Here is a 24,043-nt window from a genome sequence, read left to right as displayed (position 1 = left end):
GCTCCCCATGGTACAAGTGCGGCCCCAGCGAGCTGCTGGTCCCGGGCGGCTCTGCCGGTAAAGGGGCTCGCTGGGACTGGGAGCAGAATCGGGGCTGGTTGGATACACGATGGCCAAATTCCCCTTTAACTCCTTAAAATGGCAGTGGCTGTCACCTGGGAGCTGTTGGGCTCACACAGCCTGCTGGGTGTCTGTTTTACAGGGAATTGTTCTGAAGGCTTGGAGAGCTGGGTGCCACTTGTGTGCAGGTGGGATGAGCCCGTGACTCACCTTGTCTTGGGCTGGCTTTTGAGATTGACCAGCTTTAACTTGTTTAAAGAGTTTTACTTATTCTTCCTAGAAAACAAGTGATCAGGGAAATTCAGGTAATCTTTCCCCCTGCAATATCCATTTGCTTACAATTTTTTGTAGGTTTTGGTTCTGTCAGGGCTTTTCCAGGCAGGCTGAAGAATTTGCAGAGCAGCAGTTTGGGTCCCCTCACTCTCAGATACAAAGACTTTTCATGCAGAGATTCAAGTCCTGTGTGTGTCCATGAGCTGCTGGCTGTGACATCCTCAGAGGGGGCCAGGACCACCTCAAATAAAGTCCTGTCATCTCAAATAAAGTCCTGTCTTGTTGCAGGTTGGCTCTCAGCAGGAATGGTGGCATGGAGGAAGTGGAAGGGGGAAAACTGCCTAGAAAATTCCAACAGCTGTGTTGGCTCTCTTAGGAAATATAACTGCTTTTTTTTTAGGGGTTTGGGAGCTGGGTTTTTGGGCAGCTGGGAAAGGAAAGTGTCACAGTTTGGCTGTAGCAGGATCAGTGTGTGACAGCATTTTAGATAAAGAGTGGATTAATTATAACCACCATATGCAATGGACATTAAACTTCTTTCTGTTGTTCCTGTGCTGCTGAACTGGAAGTTAGTGGTGTGTTGGGTTTGGGGCTTGTCAAGGTAACCCCATCCCACTCTGAGGTTGGGTGTGTGTGTTACCAGGCTCCCTGGAAGGGGATCTGTGGGCCATAATGCTCCCAAAGAGTGTTCCACATGTTTTATCTCCCTTGTAGAGCTGAGCAGCCAATGCTTTCAAGCAGCTGGTTAAACAAAAATATTTGTATTTCCTACAAAGGCTCTGGATGCAATTAGAGGCTTGTTAATTAATTCTCTGTGGCATTTTCTTGTGCTCTTTCTGGTGTTAAGCCAGGGCTTTCTCTTCACATTCTTTGGGTTTATCTAACAAGGATCCTCTTGACTTTGGGGAGAGAGAAGAGCTGTTCAAGCTGTAGGCAGAAGAGGTGGTGAACACCTCTGGGGTGGAGCTTCAAAGCCCAGAACAGTGAGGGTTGTTAGGATGGCAGCTCAGGTGGAGCACGTGGTGAGTGTCAGAGGGACAGTGTCCTTTGAGGTCCTGCCACCTCCAGAGTGAGTTTCTTGGAGATGGGAAGGTTGGGACCAAACCTGGAAGTGAGTGAGTACAGTTTGGATTTCAGGAAGCAAGCTGGAAGTAGTGCAAGATGTTCTTGGGCTGTCTCCTTGGTTTTTTAAGATTTTCTAAGCTTCTGATATTTACATTCTTGTAGTGAACTTTCTCACACACTTTCTGTAAATAACTGATTGGTTTGCATTCTTTTATAGAAGAAGAGAAAGTTGATGGACTGTTGGTTTGTCCAGTGTCATTGGAGAGGTGGCACTGTCACCCTCCAATCCACTGGCACTCTTAGAAAACTATAAATGTTAAAGTCAGAAAATAAACTCCCCTTTTTTCTTCACCTTGAGAACAGCAGTGTGAGTTTGTGTTCTTTCGTGTCCTAGAGTGACATTGGGCTAAATGTTTGCTCATTATTTCTAGCTGGACCCTGCTGCTGTGAGCCCTGTGTGGGAGAAGCTGGTTCTCCATGGGCTGTATGTGCTGGAGAGTGAGTCTGACTCTCAGTCCTGGCTCTGAAATTATCTCTGATTCCTGGCAGGAGTGATGAGGGAGCATTTCCTGAGGTCACCCATCCTGTGTGCAGCCCTGTCCTTCTCCTTTCCATCCCATCCCTCCTTGTCTCTGGTTTCAGCAGATCTTCACTTACTACAAATGTCTGCTCAGCTGGGTTTGATCAGGGAGCAAATCCCCCCTGCCAAGGACACACTGTGCCAGGAAACAAACCCTAAATCCAGGTAAAAACCTAAATCCAGGTGTTGTGGCTGTGGTTTCAGCCTGCCTGTGCAGAGAGACACGGTGGCTGAGCATGTTGAGTCACAGCTGGTGGCAAAGGAAGAGGTGAATATTCACTTCTCCTTTCTTGCCTTTTGATGTGGGTGCTGCTGGGTCAGTCACGTCCCCTGGGGAGGATGGAGCAGCTTGAGGAATCCACCTTGGTGTGCATGAGCCAGTCCCCAGTGAAGCAAGGTGTTTAACAGCTTTGTTGGAAATTGTGTGCAGTTTTATAGTCAAAAATCCTCAGAAAATGCCCTGCCTGTTCCTCCAGTGCTCTGGGTGGGTATCATCTGCATTTTTCCTCCTATATCTGGATGTCTGAGGCTGCTGTAAGGTGATACCCAATTTCCTTGTCTGACCCCTGTTTGTTTGGTGGTACCTTTTAACCAAAATTTCTTGCTTTATGGAGCCCGTGCTGGGAGGAAGACCTGGTTTGTACAGAAGAGTAAGTGCCTCTGTGAAACAGGCTAAAAATCATTATTTTTTCCCCTGTTTAGAGTTGTGATCTCAGTGCTTGGAGCAGTGAAGGATCTGCCATGCCTCTGTTGCTGTGAGCAGTGAGCAGTGCCCCAGTGCTTCCCATTCAAGCTCTCTCCTGTTCCTGCTCCTCTGCAGCACAGAGCACGTGCCCCTGGGATGGCTCTTGAGGATTCCCTGGAGATTCCTGGGAGGAAGAAAAGGAAGTGGATTGCTCCTCTCTGAAGCTGAACTGCTTTGATGTTTGGGAATGAGGCTTTAATCAAAGAAAGAGCAATTTTAAATAGGAGAAGAGTACCAGAGTCACAGCCAGTCCATCCCTGTGCTGCTGGGTACCATGACAGGGTCACTGTCCTGTGTGCTGGTCCAGGCTGTGCCTGGGACTGTGCTGTCACTCTGCCTGAGTAATTAAACAGAACCCAATTTCTGTCACCTCACTGTTAATTGCATTAATGGTGAGAAGCCTGAATGGGCACCTAAATGCTTTCTGTTAATGAACATTGAGACACAGCCATGCTGGGATGGGATCACAGCTGTGCTCAGCCTCCTGCAGGTTGTGTCCCTTCCCAGCTTGTCTCTTGTGCATCCCTCCATGTGTTGCATGGATATGGGATTAGGGAGAGGTAATTGTGACTGGACAATCTGGTGCTTAATGCTGGTGCAATTATGCTAATAAACCCCCAGCACTATGTTGTACTAAATATAAAGTATTTTGGTGTCATTTGATGCCTTGGAGGAGCCTTGGGTTCCAGTTTGGTTTTGCATGGGACAAATGAATGAGTCAGACTTGGCTGTCCTGTCCCAGTGGTCCCAGTTTTTCCAGCCACTGTAAAGTTTTCCACCACAACAATTCCTCTTACAGCCACTGCTTGGGCTTCATCTGCCTCACTTGGTCATGTTCTCTTTTATCTCATGCTGCTCTGTGCTTTGTGCTGATTTACTCTGGGGAACTGAAGCCACAGTTTTGCTTTGCTCTGGCTTTTTTATCCTTTTCCACCTTTTTTTATTTATGTGTGATTCTTTCCTGGTCAGTGTATCACTGCATTTTCCTGGAGGGTTTCTGTTTGTAGCAGTTCTGTGGAGGATCCATCCAAGGATTTCTTGCTTTTTCTTTTTCCTGCCAAAGAGGATGGCTCTTAGCATCCTCCTTGTGCCCATAGCCCCAGAGCTGTGTGTGAAGCTGGCACAGCTGCTTAAGGTGCTTTTATAGCCTGGGGGAACAATGGCAACAAGGTTCCAGAGGCATGTTAGCCTGGCTGAAGTTTTAAAGCTGTCTTTGTGCTGGATTTGGAAATGGAACCTGAGATTCCAATGCATAGAATATATATGCATGTCTGCTAGAGCCACTAAAAATCCTAAATGTCACAGTGACTGCTAAAGAGGATGCCTCATATTTTCCATCTGGAAGTTTCCTTTTAGTTTTAATCCCTGGTGTGATATTTAAGAAATGCTTTCTTAAAATGTTCTGCCTCCAACTTGGGCAAACTGAGGTGGTTATGATAATGATTGAGAGGATTAATGCATAACTTTGGTTTTACCTTGAGAGCTCTGAACTTGGGTGTCATTGTAGCAAGAGCTTTCTGAAAGCTTGCAACAAAATATCTTTTTTTAGCCGCTGAAAACTGTGTTATAAATGTGTGGAGACAGTTTGCTGCCATTCTGGTTTGTTTGTCTGTTGAGACCTCGTGTGTGTGGCAGCTTTTGTGTGTGCAGCAGCAGTGGCAGAGCCTCAGGCTTGTTCTGTGTGCTCCCTCTGAGCACCTCAGAGTGGTTTTCCCTGTGCTCCTCGTGCCTGGCACTGCGTTTCTTGTTTGCTTGTGAAGGAAATGCCTCGGGGGGAAAAACCTCTCCTTCACATTGCAGGAGGTGACTTAGCAGGGAGATAAAGAGAGTTCAGTCTGAATGTGGAGCTGGAGCTGTGATTCCAGCTCCTGTGTTTGTGAGAAATCCCAACAATTGGGTAGAGACGTCAGGAGTTGTTCCTAGTGGAGCAGTGACTGTGGCAGGTGCCTTGAACGTGCTGGTTTTGTGTCTGGGTGTTGCTCCAGTTGAGCAAGAGGGACCTTTTCATCTCTGGAGATGCTCTCAAGCCATGTCCTGAGCTGATCCCATAGTGGGGGATTCTGTCCCTCTGCCCACCTGAGACCCCACCTGCAGAGCTGCCTCTGCACAGGGAGGAGCTGGAGCTGCTGGGGAGAGCCCAGAGCAGGCTCCAGGATGAGCCCAGGGAGGAGCAGCTCTGCTGGGAGAGTTGGGATTGTTCAGCCTGGAAAAGAGAAACTTTGGGGTGACCTCTGTGTGGCCTTGCAGGATCTGGAGGGAGCTGAGAGAAAAGATGGGCAAGGTTATCTGCAGGATAACTGCTACAAACCTGCAGGAGTGACAGGACAAGGGGGAATGGCTTCAAACTGGCAGAGAGCAGGGTTAGATTGGATATTAGGAAGAAATTCTTCCCTGTAAGGGTGAAGAGGCCCTGGCAGAGGTTTTCCCAGAGAAGCTGTGGCTTTGTCATCCCTGGAAGTGTCCAAGGCCAGGCTGGACAGAGCTTGGAGCATCCTGGTGTCATGAAAGGTGGCAGGGAGTTGGAGTTGTGTGATCTTTAAGGTCTTTTCCAGCCCAGGCAATTCTATGGTTCTGTAATTCTGACCCATCACTGGATAAGAGGGAGTTCTCTGACTCTGATCCCAGATAACCAGCTGCTGTGCTACTGAGACATCCTGCACAAGCATTGTCTTCTCAGCTGATCAAATAAAATGTTCCAAAGCATAATCCTGCTTGACCCACATAAAATGTGACATCTATTCCAGCCTCCAGTGTGGTTTTCTGAACCTCAGTGCACACACAAACCTCCATGGTGTATCTCTGATGGAGAGGCAGTGTCAGGCTGGCTGTGCTTGGAGATTTTATACAGATTAATTTTTTAATTTGTTGCTTCTGGGAGGAGTGGGAAAAGATTCCCTGTCACTTGGGGCACCTACATTTGTGTCCAGGAAATGGATGTGGCACTCAGTGCTCTGATCTGGTTGACAAGGTGATGATAGGTCACAGGTTGGACTTGATGATCTTGGAGGGCTTTTCCAACCCAAATGATTCTGTGATTTTGTTACTGTGATTCTGTAGGACAGATTCTGAGTAGCTGCTGGAGCTGTGCTGAAGGTGGTTGCTGTATCTGGAAAGAAGGATGTGTTTCAGTGCTGCAAACATCTGGGTGCTTGTGAGCTGAGCTCAGCAGTGGCTGAGCCATCCCACCATCATTAAGGCACTGCCATCTGTGCAGAGTGAAAAGAGCCTTTCTGGGAGCATAAAGGGAGAAAGCCTTAATGGAGAAAACAGGGCCATTCATGAAACCCCTTCCATTTCAGAGTAAATCCTGCTTGCTCCTAGCTAGAGGGACTGCACATCCCTCCAGAATGCCATTCAGATGATTAGTGACTGCTTCTGGAATGACTCATTTTAACACAAAGTTGTGCTGTCTATGCATTGCACCCAGGGAAGCAAGTGTACATTTGGCTCAGTCCTCTCATCCCCCACTCTGAAACTTGAAGAGAAGTGGCTTGGATGGAGCCTTTTATTTCATTCTCTCCTGACACTTATTTCTCTGAAACTGTACCTCTGGGAAGCTCATTTTTGAGTGTTTTCCTGAAGTCTTTCTAGGAGGGAGCTACTCTGTGATGCTTTCACACACCTGAATTCTGTTCATTTTCCAGTCAATTCCATGCTCCAGAATCCCACACATGCACAGGCTTTGTGTCCTGAAATTTTCACTGTGCTGCATCACCTTAAAGATGAATGAAACAAATTCCTGGTGAAACTTTCAGAGCTGACTTTCAGTTCAGTCACTCCCATGTTTCTGCATTTAGAACTGTCAGCATTATTAATTAAATCAGCAGCAGGGTGTACAGTGTCCAGCACCCCCAGTAAAGGTTTGGAGTGGTTCTTTTGTGGGATATGGGAGTCAAAGAGGGGATGAAAGGTGACAGGAGACCTCTGGCTGTGCTGAGCTTTGCAGTGGGAGAAGCCTCATCCCTCTCTGAGGTGTTTGTGGGACTGGGCTTCACACTGGGAACTGGACAAAACAGGAAGGATTGACCAGAATGGAGCAATATTGGAAAGAGCTGACTTTTCCTGCTTCCTCTCCCTTCTCTGCAAAACAAGTTGAAATGGAATTATCTCCACTGTAATATTTATTCTAATATTGTAATATTTATTTATTTTTGTTTTGTTTAATTGTTTTTTCCCTTTCTTTTTCTACTGTTGGCACTGCTCCTGACTACTACAGTGAAGGGGTAAATAAGCAAGTATTTTCTGTGTCTTATGGCCCTTATACTTGTGAATTTAAAACTGCACAGACTTTTCCAGGAAGCACTCATTTAAAGGGATATTTTTTCCCATTCTCTTGTGTTTTTTGTTTCTAGGAAACTACTTTGCAAGTCACTTCTTTATGGGAGGTGAGAAGTTTGACACCCCTCACCCTGAGGGTTACCTTTTTGGTGAGAACATGGACTTAAACTTCCTTGGAAATAGACCAGTTCAGGCAAGTTCTGTCTGTTTTACTCTTTTTTATTTCCTGCCTGTTTTGGAAAATCTTGTGTGGGGTTTGTAGAGGAGAGTGGCACAAACATTGGGGAATGTCATTCCAGTCTGTTCAGATGCAAACTGAGTTTTCCTGAGAGGCTGAATTCACCTTGGAGAGTTATTTTCACTGAGGACAGAAGGAATTAGTGGTGAGGGAGGAAGAACAGGGGCTGAGGAGCACAGAATTTGGGACTAATTCTGCCTGAACAAGTGTAAAACCTGCTGCAGAGAGGGCTGGGAAGCAGAGCCTGAACTTCCCAAGGCTCCTGGGCAGGTTTTGTGTTCAACACTTGCTGTTTGCTGTTTTGCTGTGTCTGAGTGGCCTCACTTTGATGTAGGGCAATGTTAAGACAGACCTTGACATTTTGTGGGTTTTATACCCAGGTGGGCTGCTTAGAAAATCCCTCCTTCTCTTTTCCTAGCTGGAATATAATGTAATTTTGGGCCCATAGGTGTCTGTGAGACTGTGAAAAGCTGCTTGCTCAAGTGCTTGCCTTGTTCTTAAAAAGAGAATAATGTTGTTGTGAGGGAAAGACAGGAATTGTATGCAAAGTGTTATGTTGTGGATTTCTCTTGCATCTCAGAGCTGCTTAAAAAGAACCAAAAGGTGACAGAGTAGGAGCCATTTGGAGATGTTTTCTGAGTGCTGGAGAGGAAAGGGAAGAGCTGCTTGCTTTGCTCACTGTTTTCCTAGTTATTTCTGCAGCTTCCAAACATGAAAATGAGAACTAGAAGTCACGGTTCTGGTTTAATTAATTATTTAATTTAATTACCTGCATGTCTCATCAGAAAAGCTGTGACCATGAATTAATTCATGTTTCTAATGCTTGGTGGCAGTTTGGGATCACCCTGCTTTTACAGATAAGGGGAACTTAGGCAAATTGGAATTGGAACAGTTACAAGCACATTCTGCTTTCTGAGTTTCTCCTCAGGCCGTGCCATTGGTCATTTTAGAACCACACTCAGGTCATGGCATGGACAAGGAGGAATCTGGAAAGTCTTTGTTTAAGCAGGAAGTGCAGTTGGGCAAGAGAATGAGGGAGGGGAGACCTGAGCTGGAGCTCTGTGGTTGTGTCAGAGCTGGGCAGGCCTGGGGGTGCTCACCACATGCCCTGTGCCCTCCTGCAGGGCTGAGCTGGCACAGTGCAACACCTGCACGCCTCAGCCTGGCCTCCTTGCTGCCATCCCAGCTCTGGGTTTCATCATTTCTCCAGAGGGGAGTGGGGGAGAGCCCAGTAACACCCTGGGACATTTGCCAAGTGGGTTCAAGAGAAGGAGGCTGTTGTGGAATATAGTTTGCCTATGGAAAGTTGAAGCCCTTTGGCAGCTCTGATTAATCTTCAAGGAAAAAGAGAAAAAAACCACTGAAGCACTGAGCAGCAGCACTGTTTTCTGGACATGGGCCCAGTTCTTGCTTTGGAGTGAGGGAGGCTTTGCCTCATTTCTGAGGAAATGTGTTGGTGGTCCCTGGTGCCCAGCAGGCAGCTCTGCAGCTGCACAGGTTGTGATCACCACAATAAGCAGTTCCCTTTGCATTTCTCACTGGAGATGCTGTGCCCACTATAGGGAATTACAGTCTGAAGCATTATTGTCCCTGTTTAAAGGACAATCTGTGAGAGAAGATTTCTTGACTGTAGAATAGAATGAGGCCCCCTATCCCTGTCTCTTTTCTTTTCCAGAACATTTGCCCCATTGTTTCAGAATAAAAAGAGTTTCCCCCAGTAATCCAGGGCTTCAGCCTGCTGATTAGCAGTCAGATCACTGCTTGCATGCTGCAGTGCACATGAAAGAGCTGCATTTCTTCTGCTCAAGCTGGAGGTGGATTCTTTAGTAGAAATAAAAGCTTGGGAGAGCAAGGCTTTCCTGACTGAGAACTCAGGGTTGAGAGAAAGGGCATTTTCATGAGGTCTTTCTTAAAGTGTGCATTTCCAGTATGAGCTGTTGCTGGGCCAGGGCAGGATTTTCACCCTGAAACACGTTTGATTTATCAGTAAATAAAATTTGCTGTTTATCAGTAAATAAAATTTGGCGTTCCTTGTGGCTGCTGTACTGAACACCCTGAAAGCTACATGCTTCTTGATTTGGGTAGATTGCATGCTAGGTTACATGCTGCTACCCTTTATGGTGTAACAACAAGAATGATTTGCCTCTTTGTTGCAGTTTCCCTACATAACTCCAGCTCCACACGAGCCAGTGAAGACACTGAGGAGTTTGGTGAACATCCGCAAGGATTCTCTCCGACTTGTCAGGTACTGCCATCACCTGAACCTTTCATTTTACTCACCCCAGGGATCTCTCAGCCACAGCCAAACTGTACTGGTGAGCTTTTGGAGAATGGCTAACATCCAGATCCTTGTTGCTAGATATGTTTCTGTGTTCCTTTTTGAGGTTTCAAGTGGTTTATGTGCTCCTTATCCAAACAATCTGTTTTTCCAAGCAGAACCAGTGATGTGTCTGTTTCTGCAGGACAGACTGGAGGGGTAAACAAAGCCCTGAAATCATTAGCACGAGTGGAAGGTATTAGTCAGGTCAATAAACTTTACAGACAGATTCCTTCCTGCATTCCTGGGCAAGGAGAAGCCAGGAGGGAGCTGATTCTGGTGCAAGTCACGGGCCTGGAAGGCTGATGGGTCTTGAGTGAAACTTCCTCAGTTTCTCCTGCTGCCAGGATGAAGTTTGGTCCCAGTGTTATGCATTTGTTTAGATGGCTCGTGTCCCATGCACGGGGGAAGGACAGGCAGGGGATGGTAGCTCTCACTGCTCCACGCTGAGATCTGAACCAGCAGAGCTGGATTAAAGCACTGGCTCACACTCAGACCTGCAGCTGTCCCCTTTCCAACAGATGGCTGAGGTACAGGGCCCAGCATTCAGTGCTTTGTTTGGGTCTGAGCTCTGGGCAGATGTCCAGGCAGAGCCTTTCCCAACCATCCTGGCTGGAGTCACTCTGGGTTCTGTGTCTGGGGCTGGAGCTCTGGCAGGGCTCCAGCTGCAGCTCCCAGCCAAGGTGGCTCTGAGAGCCTGGTGTAACATGAGCACTTGGAGTCATAACCAAAACCCCTCAGTTTGTTTTTATGTGAAAACAGATGTGGGTTTTTTTGTTTGTTTTGTTTTGTTTTAAATGAGCAAAACCTGTGGTTTCAAAGCTGATGGAGCTTCCAAATAAGTGACCATTGGTAAACTGCTCTGAAAGCCCTTTGGTGTTTCAGCATAAGGGAGAAGTACTGCTCTAGGAAAAAAGAGAAGGAACATAAGCCAAATGGGAAGTGGCTTTTTCCCTGAGAGGGACCTGGCTGTGAATAGAGCAGTTGGTGTGGTTTGTACATACAGTTCTGTCATTCTGCTTTCTGTGCTCACCTCCCATCTCCCAGAGCTGCAGCTCTGGTCTATTTGGAATGTAGTGTCCATGTTGACAGTATCTAGGTTTTCATCCCTCCAATTCCTGGTACTTGCAGTTCTTTTTGTGCCTCATGAGCTCTCACAGGCTCCTGTGCTGCTGCTGCTGTGTCAGTGCTGACGACAACACTGCCAACATGACTCTATTGAATTTTGCACTGATGTAGACCCAAAATAAGGTTTTAATTGGCAGTCCCCAAGGGTACATTCTGTCTTGTGCTCTTCTGGCCCAGAGGCTTTGTCTTCCTCCCTCTGTGCACGTAAAGGACACTCTGTGCCTCTCCAGCCTGGCTTATTCCCAGCCAGTGGTTGAGCTTTGCACGTTCTTTCCAGAGCTGGTCAATTTACCACATCCTCCACCAAATACAGTGGTACTGAGCCAAGTGTCCAGGTGCAAAGTTCTGAGTGTATGTTCTGATGGTAACATCCCCATAAGCTTTTTCATAGAATCCCAGACTGGTTTGGGTTGGAAGGGACCTTGTTCCACCCACTGTCCCATGGGCAGGGACACCTTCCACTATCCCAGGCTGCTCCATGCCCTGTCCAACCTGACCTTGGATATTTCAGGGATTCAGGAGCAGCCACAGCTTCTCTGGGCATCCTGTGCCTCACCACCCTCATAGGGAAGAATTTCTTCCCAATATCCCATCCAATCCTGCCCTCTGGCAGTGAGAAGCCATTGCCCCTTGTCCTGTCACTCCAGGCCTCTGTTGAAAGTCCCTCTGCAGCTCTCCTGGAGCCCCTTTAGGCACTGCAAGGGCTCTGAGCTCTCCCTGGAACCTTCTCTTCTCCAGCTTGTCCTCACAGGAGAGGTGCCATGGAGGAATATAGGGAAGTGCCCACTCTGGCCTCCTTGCCCAGCTCTGACCAGACAAAATTCTGAGCTTTGCCAGATCCTGAATTTTGACAGGATAAACAATAAATCTGTGGATATTGGTGTTGAAGTTCTGAGTCTTCAATATCACATGTGATTTTTTGATCTCTGGCAGGAGGAGACTGTGAACCTCAGAGCAGGGTAGCAGGAATTTTGCTGCAAACCACTAACTGAGAAAGGCTTCCTTCTATTTTTCTTGTGTCCCACATTTAGCCTTGGATTGGAAGCTTTGTTTTGGAGCTCCAGTACCTGTTGTGCTGGCACTGGCTGTTCCTTCTTCTCCTGAAAGCACTTCCAGCTGCAGGAGGAAGACCAGCTCAGGAGACAATGTTTGTTGTTGCACCCTGGGGCAGCTTCTCTGCTTCAGCTTCTGGGCTTTGGACAGCAACAAAAGCATTGAAGGAATCAGCAGCTGTGGTGGTTTGGGAGTGTGTCTGAAGCATCAGGAGTGTCATGGAGAATAATCATGGAGTGTTTTGGATGAGGGCCTGAGAGAGGTGGATGGTGGGGGCTGAGGGGAGACAGGTGAGTTGCAGGGAGTGAGAGAAAGGAAATCCCTTCCCTCTGCAGCACAGGGGGCTGATCTTGGTCCTTGGATCTGTTCCTCCTGTGCTGGAGGTGGTGAGGGGCTGGGACTGCCTGCTCTGCAGCCTGGATGGTGTTAAACTGGACAGATCTTTACAGAACCCCTGTGTTTGGTGATGCTTTCCCCTGTGGAAGGCAGTGCTGACAGAGGTGTCACTAATTCTGCTCTCATTTATTACCTGCTCAAACACTGGGTAAATGCAGATCTCAGTCAAGGGATACTTAACATTTATCCTGCATGTCTGCTGGGTTGGTCAGACTTGAATCTCCTCAAAGGATGAAATTTGGTTTAGCTCAGCCTAGTTCTATAAAACTGTCATGGCTGCTGTTAATTATATTTCTATCTTTTAATTCTTTAACAGACAATAAAAAGCTCCAACCTTTCCATTGTTTTATCCAGGAGTGATGTCAGACCAGGTGGCCTCAGCTCCCTTGGTCATCCTGCTTTGTCATTTGCATCAAAACTTTGGATCAGCTGTTTGTTCTCAAAGGTGCTCAGTCTCTTTCCTCTGTACCTGTGATTGTGAAGGCTCTGATGCTCCTCTGTGCATGACCCAAAGGCACACCCAGCAAAGTCACTGATTCCCAAATCTGTGCATGCATCTGTGATCACCCCACATGGACACTGTCTGTAGGGCTTGGCTAAATGGGCACTGTAAAATTCAAGTGCAGGTGGAGACAGATGAGCTCTTGAAGCACCTGAACCACCTCCTTGTCTGCCACATCTCCTTCAAAGAAAGAGGAATGCAGAATGTGTGATTTTTGTCTTGTTGCTTCCCTGATGTTTCATCCCACCATTCCTGCACCTTAAGGTGGCACATGAGATGTCTCTGCCTCTCAAAGTATGCACCACAGTAGGCTTTGCCTGTTCCTTGGGCCAGTTCCCATCTGTGCAGGTGTTTCTCACCTGAACTCCTTGCTCTGTGGCAGTTCATAGAATCCCAGACTGGTGTGGGTTGGAAGTGACCTCAAAATTCATCTCCTTCCACGGGCAGGGACACCTTCCAGTGTCCCAGGCTGCTGCCAGCCCTGTCCAACCTGGCCTTGGGCACTGCCAGGGATGCAGGGGCAGCCACAGCTGCTCTGGGCACCCTGTGCCAGGGCCTGCCCACCCTCACTGGGAAGAATTTCCTCCTCATGTCTAATCTAACCCTGTCTCTGTCAGTGTGAAGCCATTCCCCCTTGCCTTATCAATCTCCAGTCTCTCTGCATCTTTCTGTACTGTTCAGGTACTGAGGGTTGTGAATGATTTTCTGTGCCTCCAGCAGCAGCAGGAGGGCACAGCCCTGCTGTGGCTGTCACCTTTTAGGCACTTGTACCCTGCCCTCTGCTCAGTGGTGCTGTTCAGGCAGGCAAGGCTCAGCCTCTCCTCCCTGCATCCCTCACAATCCTTCCCTCCAGGCACTGCTGTGGCCCCTCAGTGGTTTCCCAGGGCAACAGATCTAGTCTGGCTTTAACCCTTTATCTCCTTGGAAGCATGGAAGCACATTCTGAGTGCTGGCAGCGAGCTGCAGGGTGAGGTTGGGAGCAGGAGCGTGATCTGGGTGCTTTTTGTGACTTCCCTGAGAAGACAAAGCAGGCAGTGTTTGTGCCAGGGATGTGTTTGTGTGAGAGTTGCCCCATGCCCAGGTGTCCCCATTGTTCCTTGGTGCTGTCACAGGTATCCCAGTCTGTGCTGGAGCTCTCACATGTGCTGTGCTCTATTTAATACCTCCCTGTGCATGAGGGGAGGCTGAAGGAGCCTCTGCCTGCAAGAGCTGCTGGTTCTCCCACCCTGCTGCTTCTGGCAGAAGTGCCAGGTCTGTCAGAGCCTGGATCCTTCACTGAACCTCAGATCCACAGAGTGCAGCCCAGCAAGAGGTGACTTGTGCTGCTGCTCTCTTGGACACACAACATTGTGAGTGGATTGCTGCCATCTGTGTTCTTGGGTCAGTCCAGCACAAAATGTTGGTGGTTACTGTGTTCTTCAGGCAAATCTGCCCTTCTGCCCAGTGTTTCTTCTTTACAGCCTCCAATGCCATGATTTTCACTTTGAATGCAACTAGCTTGTGTGAAAATACCATCTTGCTCTGTACTGTGTATTGTGTCCATGTTTCTGCAGATGTTAACACTCCAGTTCTTGGGATTTATTTATTTTTATACTGGCATGTTGGGTGTTTTTAGCTTGATTTGCTGCTCTGACCTAGGTGAACCTCTGGCCAAAGCCTCTCCAAGCCCTTCAGACAGGAATGTGGGTGTGTGCCATTAGTTAGGGGTTACATTAGTGCAAGTACGTATTGGGTATTTGATTCTACTGCTCTTAAATTTTATTTTGCACCTTCTGTATTAAATTACTGAAACTGAACATTTCATTCTTGTTCAGAGTGGTGTTAAATAAAATTCAAGCTGGAACCCTCTTAATTAGGCAGCAGTTGTTATATGTCAGTGAACTTGATAAACAAGGATTCCCTTGACAATTTTAGATTGAATTATGGAGGTATGTCTGACCCATTGCTGGGTATTTTTGACAGTACAGTGTATTCATCAGGGCTGTTTAGTGAGGGGAGAGGCTGATACTGTGAAGACAGAGAGGGTGCCAAGCTTTTCCTGAATAGTTCAGCTGCTTGGCTGTGACCCAGCCATCACAGCAATGAAGGTATTACTGATGAACCAGTGAGGCTGGAGCTGGGTGACAGGGTAGTGCTGTTACACCTCTCACAGGCAGCCTTGCTGCCCTCACCATTCCCACACAGAGCCTGAGCTCACACTGGTACCTGTGGTCATGGGATTTGGATTTGTGGGGAATCTGCTGCTGCTCTGCCAGTGAATCACATCCATTGTCTGTCACTTTGCTCTGTGAGGCAGGGAGAGCTTGGGCAGCTCAGGAGAGGGGACAGTGAGGGCAGAGCTCAGGGGGGCTGCAGCTCCTCCCCAGGGGCAGCTCTGGGACAGGGAATGGCTGGGGCAGGGCAGGGTCAGGCTGGATTTTGGGAAAGGTTCATCCCCAGAGGGTGCTGGCACTGCCCAGGCTCCCCAGGCAATGGGCACAGCCCCGAGGCTGCCACAGCTCCAGGAGAGCTTGGGCAGTGCTCAGGCACAGGGTGGGAGTGTTGGGGGGTCTGTGCAGGGCCAGGGTGGGACTGGATGATCCCTGGGGGTCCCTTCCCACTCAGGATATCCCATCATTCTGTAATTTTCTTCTGATGTGATGTGTTGGCTGCTTGTTCCAAGATCTGATGGTTTCTCTGGCCACTCCTGGCACTCTGTAAGTCCCCCTGGCCCATGGCCACAGCTCACTGCCCCAGAGAGGCCTCAGACCTCTTCTTCAATGGATTTGTGCCTTTTCCTGCAGCAGGGCAAAGGAGTGACCCTGGCAGTGGTGATCACACAGTGGGATCCAGCTATGCAGGAGCTATGTAGCCAGATTAGGCTTTTACATTAATTGAAATAACTTCTCATTCTATTGGTTATCATGTGTCTGTTTGCAGTTGGATGTGTTAATTTGTGTTATTACAATAAATGCTCCCTCACAGCACCAGAGGTTTGGTTGATCATTTGTACATTTAAAGGTGTTTGAAGTTCTTATATCTGGATGTTTTCTGAGCTAAATATCATCCTCTGTGTGATACTGGAGGTACCTTTTGCTGAGCTTCAGGAGTTCTTTGTGTTACAGAGACCTTGGGTTTTTTTGCCTCTCACCATATCATTGCAGAGTTAAAAGAATTACACTTCAGATTTCTCAAGTCCATGCAGGATTTCTTTAGCCCAAATACTGAACCTAATGTGAAGATATAAAAGGAAGGAGAATGTTTCTTCTCCTCAGCATTTGAGACAAGAAAGGGAGATCCTGAATGTCATTCTGTGTCCTGGCACTGTAGGGCTGGGTGAGACCCCTCACTACCATCATTAATTCACTTCAATAACTTCAGTCTCATTTTGGAAGAATCTTCCTCAGGGGAAAGAATGGAAATGTGGGAAGCCCAAGGTGGAAGCCCAGGCTGCTTTGCCTGCCTGGGATACCAAGGCTGGAGTACTCCTGTCTCTATTTCCAGAGTGATCTTGTTGATATCTCATAAGATGTGTTCTAATCCTGTGGCATTGCCTTTCAGGTACAAAGATGATGTTGACAGCCCCACTGAGGAGAATGGGAAGCAGAAGGTTCTGTACAGCCTGGAGTTCACCTTTGATGCAGATGCCCGTGTTGCCATCACAATCTACTGCCAGGCCACAGAGGAGTTTGTTGGTGGCATGGCCGTGTAAGTCCTGGGCTGGTGGGCACAGGAGGGGCACAGCAGCTGGGGTGATGAGCTCTCAAACATCTCATTAATCACCCCTGAGGCAGGGCTGCCACATGTGGCAGAGTGGGAAATTTCTCTTTTTTCCTGATGATTTTGAATATTACTTTCAATTCCCTCACACAGCCAACATCTTCTCTTGTTCCCTTTTTAGTTTAGGTGTAGGGAAACCATTCTGTGTGCAGCAAAGCAGAGGAACTCACACCTGTATGTTTTGTCAGGGAAGTGTTGTGTGAAATTAAAAACCCAACCACCCTTCCCTTCAAACACTGCCTATTTTTTTTCCCCCAGATCACCCAGTTCACTGCCTTTCTGTGTTCCTGTGACAGGAGCATCTGGGCCACCAAAGTAAAGTTCAGTCTGACATTACCAGAGTGAGTCTGTGGCACTGAGGCCCACCCAAAGCCCATTTTGGGATAAATGCCCAGCTCAGCACTGGCTGTTGGGAGATGGGAGAGGATTTACTTCCTGCAGCCCTGTCTGTGTGTGTTTCCTGCCATGTACACATTAGTCTGTGGTTAGCTGTGGAAAGAATGACCAAAATGACATCTGTGGGAACCTTCTCATATCCTGATAGTACATCCCTCCAGAATTGAAAACCTTTTTATCTAAATCAGCACCTTTAAACCATTCCAGTCAACACTGTGTCCCACAAGACTACGAAATTTCCTCTCTATGTTCAGACAAAGGTGGCTGGAATGTGCTCTGCTGATGTGAGCTGGGTACATGTGAGCTGCTGCTATGGTATGGTGCACTTCCAGTGGCCATGGGACAAAGAATTCCTTTGGCTCCAGGGGGAAAGGAAGATTCAGGCTGCAGAAGCTCTTGGCTTCCTCTAGCAGAGGCTTTTGGCTGACCAGAGGCTCCTGGACATAGTGCTGATGGCTTCTGCAGTGATGCTCTGGAGCTGGGGCTGAACTTTGCCTTGGTTGAAGGGACCTGCAGAGGCTTCAGCAGGGAGAAATATCTATGGCAAACCATAACAGGGCTTATTTGTTCTATGCAAGGTATAAATATCCCACTAATGATCAATGAATAGTGTATTTTTAGGAATGAGAGTGGCTCAATTCTCCAATCCAGAAATTCATTCCTTCAAACTGGAGAATACCCTGATCCAGAATTTTTGTTTAGGCCCCTTTCCCTTCTTCTATTGATGCTTATGGCTGCCTTTATTTTGGGGAGGTTACAAATGAGCTCCTTTTTAAAGTGCTTGAAAATTCTCTCTCAACAAACTGAATACACTTTGTGTTTAGATCCAGCTTTTCCAGAGCAGAGCTGAATGCAGCTTTAGAAATCCTGATGAAGTTTCCATGTTCTGTCTCTTAGGTCCTTAGGTTTCCTGTGAATTTAGTGCTAGTGAAGGTGTTGGAATGGCAGCCTTGGAGATTGAAGTCCTCTTTCCCTACCAGGTACAACGTGGAGAGGTGCCCAGTGTCCCTGGTGCTGCCCTGCAGTGTTCCCTGGGTTGTGACCTCAGAAGGAAACCATCCATGGGCTGATGGGGAGAGCTGAGGGCCTCTATGGCCAGGGTGGATGTATTTACATTGCTACATTTAAGCTATGGCTTAAATCTGTAAGGCTTGGTTTAAATAATTGATTTTAATCTTGTTTTCCCCTGTTGGTTTACCCTGAAGGAGAATTTCATTGTCACTGGTCAGTAGCAATGAAACATCTGCATTTGCAGCACAGTGAGCTTCATATCAAACCTTGTGTTGCATTTTTTATGCCACAGTCTGTAAAGAATATCCATATAGTTTAAAATCTCTTTTTCAGACTCCCACTTTTGCATTTTATGCCAAAATGGCAATAACCCAAAGTTATTCTAAAAAGAAACATTTAATTTATTTTTTTCAGCCCATGTCTTGAACCAGGCTGTGTTGGGCTGGAATTGTACCTGAGTGACCCAAGAGCAGCAGTGTTTGTTCTTGTTGCTTAAACTGCTCATGTTGGACTCTTAAGAGACTCTCTTGTCAAGTTGTGCCTTGAAGAATAATTGCTTAATAGAATTGTTTTAGTTACCAAATATAACCACACAGAGAGTGTTTTCAGTCCTCTGTAACTTACAGTAGCTCTCCTCTTGGCTGGTTGGTTGGAGGAAGAAAATATAGGTTTTGGTTCACTTAAAACCACTTTTTTCTGAAATTTAGTGCCATTCACTGAGCCACTGACTGTCACCAGTGCTGTTATCTGTCCTTTAAAACTTGTGCAGCAAACATGAACTACCCAATGGCCTTTAAATTAAATTTGAACAATTCCTAGATAGAGTTTCTGAGCATGATGAGAGCTGTTGATTTCCAAGAATTTTTTTTAATGTGAATTATTTTAATCCACCCTGTCCATGGTTCAGTGAGAGAGGGATCTCTGTTAGAGGGCAGAGTTGAAGCCTGTGTTCCTGAGCCCTCTGCATGAAACCAGGATCAGCAGTGATTTCCCCACTAATGAAAAATTAGCCAATGGTTCTGTGCTGTCCTGCTGGGGTGGCAGCAGTCCCTGGTGCACTGAACCTTCTAAAAGGTCAAAGCACCCACATTCAGCTCTTTCTTCCACTTCTGGCCTTTCATTTAATAAATCACACTTCATTCTCCATAATACAGGAATGAGGAACTGCCTGTGCCTGCTCTGGGCTGCTTGAACAATAAATGTTATGTAAATGTGGGTGCAGGGGCTGCACCAGGAGCCAGGGAGATTTTTGGAAGGCATGATCCTGATTTCGTGCAGATGTGTAGGGGGGAAGTCAGATACAAATATAGACTTTATAAGCTGCTTTAATTCAACCCAGGCTATTTTTCCATGTGGAAGTGGCTCCTGAAGCACGTCTTGGGGCCAGTGCAGCTGCCCAAGTAGGCATCTCTGCTTCTCTGGATTTGCTGGCTGCTAGTAAAAACCTTTTGAAGCTCTGATTTCAGCTTTGCAAAGCAATTCTGTAAGGGCAATGCTGTAATTACTTTGATTTATTCTTTTCAAATTCTAGTGGAAAAAAAAAAATCTGGGCTGCATTCTTAGGGCTCTGAGTGGAGCAGTGCATTTCAGTGCACTAACAGGAATGCAGCTTTCCCTGCCTGGGCTGGTGGATTTTCCTTTTCCTCAATCTCTTTTGGTGCTAACAGCTGCATTCATGGAACAAGCATGTGCAAAAGCTGTCCTGTATATCAATTCAACACTTCTTCTATTGCACTTGATTGGGATGAAGATGCTCTTTAAAATCTTTAAAATAAAACACCTTTTTTTTTTTTTCCACTCTTCTAAATCAATGCTGAATCATCAAATGGGAGAAACTTTCTGTCTCCCTGTGAAAAGCAGGAATTTTCTCCCAGCTCTCAGCCTGCAGCATGGCTCCTTAGAAGTGCTAAACAAGTTATTCCTGCTTCCCTGCTGGAACAGCCACTGATCCTGATAGTATCAGCACTCCTGCAAAACTCCTGCCAGCAACGTGGTTGTGGTCATGGTCATGCACTTTGGGGTGAGAGCAGGGAGGGGAGGGGAGGGAAGGGAGGGTGGCTCTCCCTGAGCAGTGGCTCTGCTTGTTGTGGAGCCTCTGCTCACCTGAGAGCCACAGCACTGTGTTGGGCCTGGCTTTGGGATTAGCTGTTTCCATGACCAAGGGGAAGCCTTTCTGCAAGCCAAGGAGCTTCCTCCTGCAGTTATTTAGGCTCCATTTAAAAGCTGGTGGCTTTGTCAGTCCTGTCCTGACCTGTCTCAAAGTAAGTTCAGCAGCCTTTCCCAGGTAATTGTGCTGGGAGATTCACTCAGCTGCAGTATTTCCTAGCCAAGATCCTGGGAACACAGAGCTGCCAACAGCTGCCTGCCTCTTGTCCTGAACTGCTGAACTCACAGGGAGCTGTGTCATCACTTTTGTGGGAGCACAGATGACCAGCAAGGTCTGGGGAAGGTGATTGTGTTGGTGATTACAAAGGTGTGCTCACCTCTGCAGCCCCATGCCCAGGGGAAGGTACCTTGCACTTTCTGGTGCTAGTGCAGATTTGTGTAGAAGCCTTTTGGATGAAACAGAAATTATTTAAATCTGGAGAGGACTGCTCCTCTCACCTCTGAAGTGCCTTTTGCTCGGTTACTTTGTGGTGGGATCAGCTCTCAGAGGATGAGCTAGTGCATCACCCCAAGGGTAACAGATCTACCAGTGCCCAAGTCTCTTTAGTGGCAAGGAATTAGCTCTGACCTGCCTCTGAACAGCTCAAGACCTCCCCTCAGTATCTTCAATTTTATTTCTTTTTCTGACTGTGTCCATTTTCTCTAGTTTTGGAAATCAGGATAAACATGGAGGTGTGTGAGCTGTGCCTCAACTGCTCACTAGTAATAATGTAATTTCCCTCCAGATAAAGGAGAGGGTACTCTGCATTGCATTTCCATTGTGGGGCTGGCAGCAGCTCACAGAGAACAGTTCAAAGACTCCCAGTTGTAGCCTGCCTCCTCCTGCAGTAACTGGTTCGTGTGTTTGTACCTTAGATACCCTGGTTTGGGAGACAAGTGTGTTTTTGGAGCAGCTGCAGGGATATTTGTATTCTCTTTTTATGAGTGCAGCCCTGCCTTGTGTGGCAGAATCCTGGATGTGCACACCATTAGCCTGCTCCTGGCAGGGCCCCTGGGACTGTTGCAGCTGTAGGTGTCCTGCTGACTAGCAGGAAGGATTGTGCAGTTCAAACATGACAGCAGCAGTTCTTTCCTCAGGGGAAGAAGTCAAACCAAGCCTGGAGCTGGAAGCACTTAAAAGAGCCAGTTCTGAAGGCATGAGCAATCCAGGCAGATGAGGAGCTCATGATAAATATGACGTGAGAGCTTGGAGCCTTGCAGCCCATTCTTATGAAAAACATCTTCCTTTTTGGACACAAAAGATTCTCTCCCATATCCCAGTGCTGTTGCCAAGTTCTATTTTCTCACTATAAAGAGAAAACAGAATGAAAATAGGTCAGTCTAGCTCTGCAATCCTTGCCCTTTCCGGGGCTGTGCTGTTTGTGTTGCTGATGTGCAAATGGATGTATTCAAAAAATAAACCCCATTTCCTTGTTTGTTTTGCAATGCCCACTACACTCATCCCAAACCTCCTCCCACAGTTTCCTGAGCTGATGGGGGACATGACCCTGCAATGATTCCCTGCTCTGCCTGGTGTGGAAGTTGGAGGAGTTGGGTCTCAAAATGAAATCCAAATCAGCACACGGCTGTTTTCATTCAAGCTTGCGTAGGAGACAGAGGCACTCAGATGTTCCTTTGGTTATTTAATAGCCTCTGTCTGCTCAGGGCCTTTGAAAGGTGCTCTTGCTGCTTTTGGCTGTGGTGATTAATATGAATTCTTTGTGCAGAGGTTTCTTCTGTGTGAAGAAATCAGAGGCGAGTGCTGGGTTTTGCTAGGAACAGCCTTTGTGGCTTTGATCCAGGCACACACCAGTCCCCAAGGGAACACTGGAGTGTGCAGAGTGCACAGGATGGAGAGCCAAATTCTATAGATTGCAACAAGCACACAAACCCTCTGTGTGTCTTAAGAGCTGTGGCCTTTGTGCCTCTGTGTGTAGCTGTTGTGTGAGCTCTGAAGCCTGGCTGGAGCTGGGAGGGTGGTTATTAGAGAGCTCTGCAGGGGCTGGGGGTGAATCTGGGCACTGGGGTTTCAGCTGTGTGGGGAGGGCATTGTCTTTGCCTGGCTTGGAGTGGAAACTCGGTCCTGAAGGAAGCAGGAGGGGAGAAGACTCTCAGAGATTGCAATGCCTTAGCACCTGGTTAACCTCCAGGCTCCTTGTGGGAGCCTCTGTGGGGTGGATCTTGTCTAATTCTGTGGTTTGGTAGTGTTTCTATTATCAGTAAAAGTCACTTAGAGTAGAAACATTTGTTCAGCTTCCCTCTTCCCCAAAAGCTGACCTGTGGGATTCTCCTCAGATGAAAGGGGAATGAGCAGGTGGGAGAGAGAGGAGCAGAGGATGCTTGTTCCACATCACCTCCTGTCCCTTTGAACACCAGCAGAGCTTGACTAACTCCTTCCTCATCACCTGTAAGAGGACATGGAGCTGCCAGGCAGTCACAGCCTGAGGCAGGGGCAGAATTGTTTCCTGAGCTCCTCTGGAGCTCTCCTGGTCCTTGGTTCACTGCAGATTGCCATGAAACACATTTAGCTACTGCTAAAGAAAGAGAACTCTTGTTTTCTCTATAGGCTCTTCAAAGCACAGATTCTCCCAGCCATTTCTAGTCAAAAGTGTTACCTAAGGGCAACATTGCTCCTTACATCCTGCTTTTCCTGAGGAATGGGGTCTGCACAGTGCTCTGTGTAAGTCAGGCAGCCTGGCAAGGATCCCTGTGTGGCATTTCTCAGTCAGGGGTCCCAGTGGGAGTAGGAGCAGGAGCTGCCCTTAGACTGCCCAGGGCAGCCCAGTGCCAGGCACAGCTGAGAGGGAGCACAGCACTGGGGAAATCTGCAGGAGCTGGCACTGGTGCCCTGCTGAGGGATGAGGAAGGGGGAAACACTCCAGTGAGCACGTAGCAACAGAAGTTTAGTTCTGCTTAGCCAAACTGCATGGCATTTCTGACTAGGGAGCTGCTTAGGGTCTGCAGGTGCCAATCTGAGTTTCTCCTTGCAGGCAGTGAGTGCTTCTCAGTTGACAGAGGAAAAGTGAGACTGGGCAATAATTTTAGTTTGGTCCAGTTCTCTCAGAAATTACTGGGATATAGTCACAGGCCTCTCATCTGCTGGTTCTGTCGTACACAGCTGGCTTTAGAAGGTCTGACATGAGGGAAGAGGGAGTCAGTGCAGAGTGAAGTTTGCTTTTTGTGAGTAAAAATGTGTCACAGAGCTCACAGGAGATGGGCTGCATGAGCCCTGAGGACAGGGCTGAGGGCTGCTGCTGCCACCAGCAGTGGGGTACCTCAGGCTGCTTGTGATTCTCGTGCTCAGGGGTACCTGAGCAAACAAACAGGTTTAAAATAATGTGACTGAGGATTTCTGTGGGCTCCTGACCTTATGGGACAGACCCCCCTCACTTCTCCACTGTCCTCAGCTCCCAGTGGTCACAAGGTGGTTTTGTCCTCCCCTGGATGGAGGCCTGGCCCAGTGCAGTCTGAGCAACAGCAGCCCAAGCACTCAGCTTTCACACTTCCTGCAGAGAGAGGCAGTGTGTTGCTTCTCTGCTGTCCTTTATTTGATACATGCTCTCTTTTTCTGTAACACATCTGCACAGCTTACAGAGCTTCCCTGCTGGTGTTTGCTGTGAGCCCCCAGCAGCACAGGCAGGGAACAGATAACTATGAATAGAGCAGATGCCAACCAGAGGGGCAGGGGATGGGTAGAGGCCCCTTAGACCCTGGTATGCAGGATACCTGCTTTGAAACAGCTTGTCTAGTTTCCCTCCTGTGTAGCACAGGGAGTGTTGTGTTGTGCAGAGAGCCTCTGCATCCCATTGGAACCTTTGCATCCCAAAAGAGGATCCATTTCTGTGAGGCAGCCAGGGGCAATCAGACTGGCAGGGAATTCAGCAGCCCACTGGCTGGAGGTGCTCAGAGTTATCTGCGTGTTCACATCCCAGTCTGATGTGTTTTGGCCATGGGGGCCAGGCAGTCACACAGTCTGAGGCATAAAGCTCACTTGGGGAAGCCTCCTTAATAATTTTGTCCTGCTCTTCAGCTCAGAAAATCTCTGTGCCTGGTTTATTTCTTTTCCCAGGGATGGTGAGAGCAGCGAGTCAATGTGA

The 24,043-nt window shown here is 47.7% G+C and overlaps 1 protein-coding gene across 5 annotated transcripts in view; it reads left to right on the top strand.

The window, feature by feature from the left end:
• Positions 1-24,043, top strand: part of MGRN1 (mahogunin ring finger 1) — a 47,862-nt gene that overhangs the window by 555 nt on the left and 23,264 nt on the right. For all 5 annotated transcript variants that reach the window (XM_074553045.1, XM_074553046.1, XM_074553047.1 and 2 more), the window contains exons 2-4: positions 7,076-7,194; positions 9,396-9,484; positions 16,176-16,322. In XM_074553045.1, coding sequence (XP_074409146.1) covers positions 7,076-7,194; positions 9,396-9,484; positions 16,176-16,322 — 355 coding nt within the window. The remainder of the gene's footprint in view (positions 1-7,075; positions 7,195-9,395; positions 9,485-16,175; positions 16,323-24,043) is intronic.

The sequence above is a fragment of the Zonotrichia albicollis genome, chromosome 16 (genome assembly GCF_047830755.1).
Source record: "Zonotrichia albicollis isolate bZonAlb1 chromosome 16, bZonAlb1.hap1, whole genome shotgun sequence".
Classification (NCBI taxonomy): domain Eukaryota; kingdom Metazoa; phylum Chordata; class Aves; order Passeriformes; family Passerellidae; genus Zonotrichia; species Zonotrichia albicollis.
The sequence above is the reverse complement of the archived record's forward strand: the minus strand, read 5'-3'. Positions and strand labels throughout refer to the sequence as shown.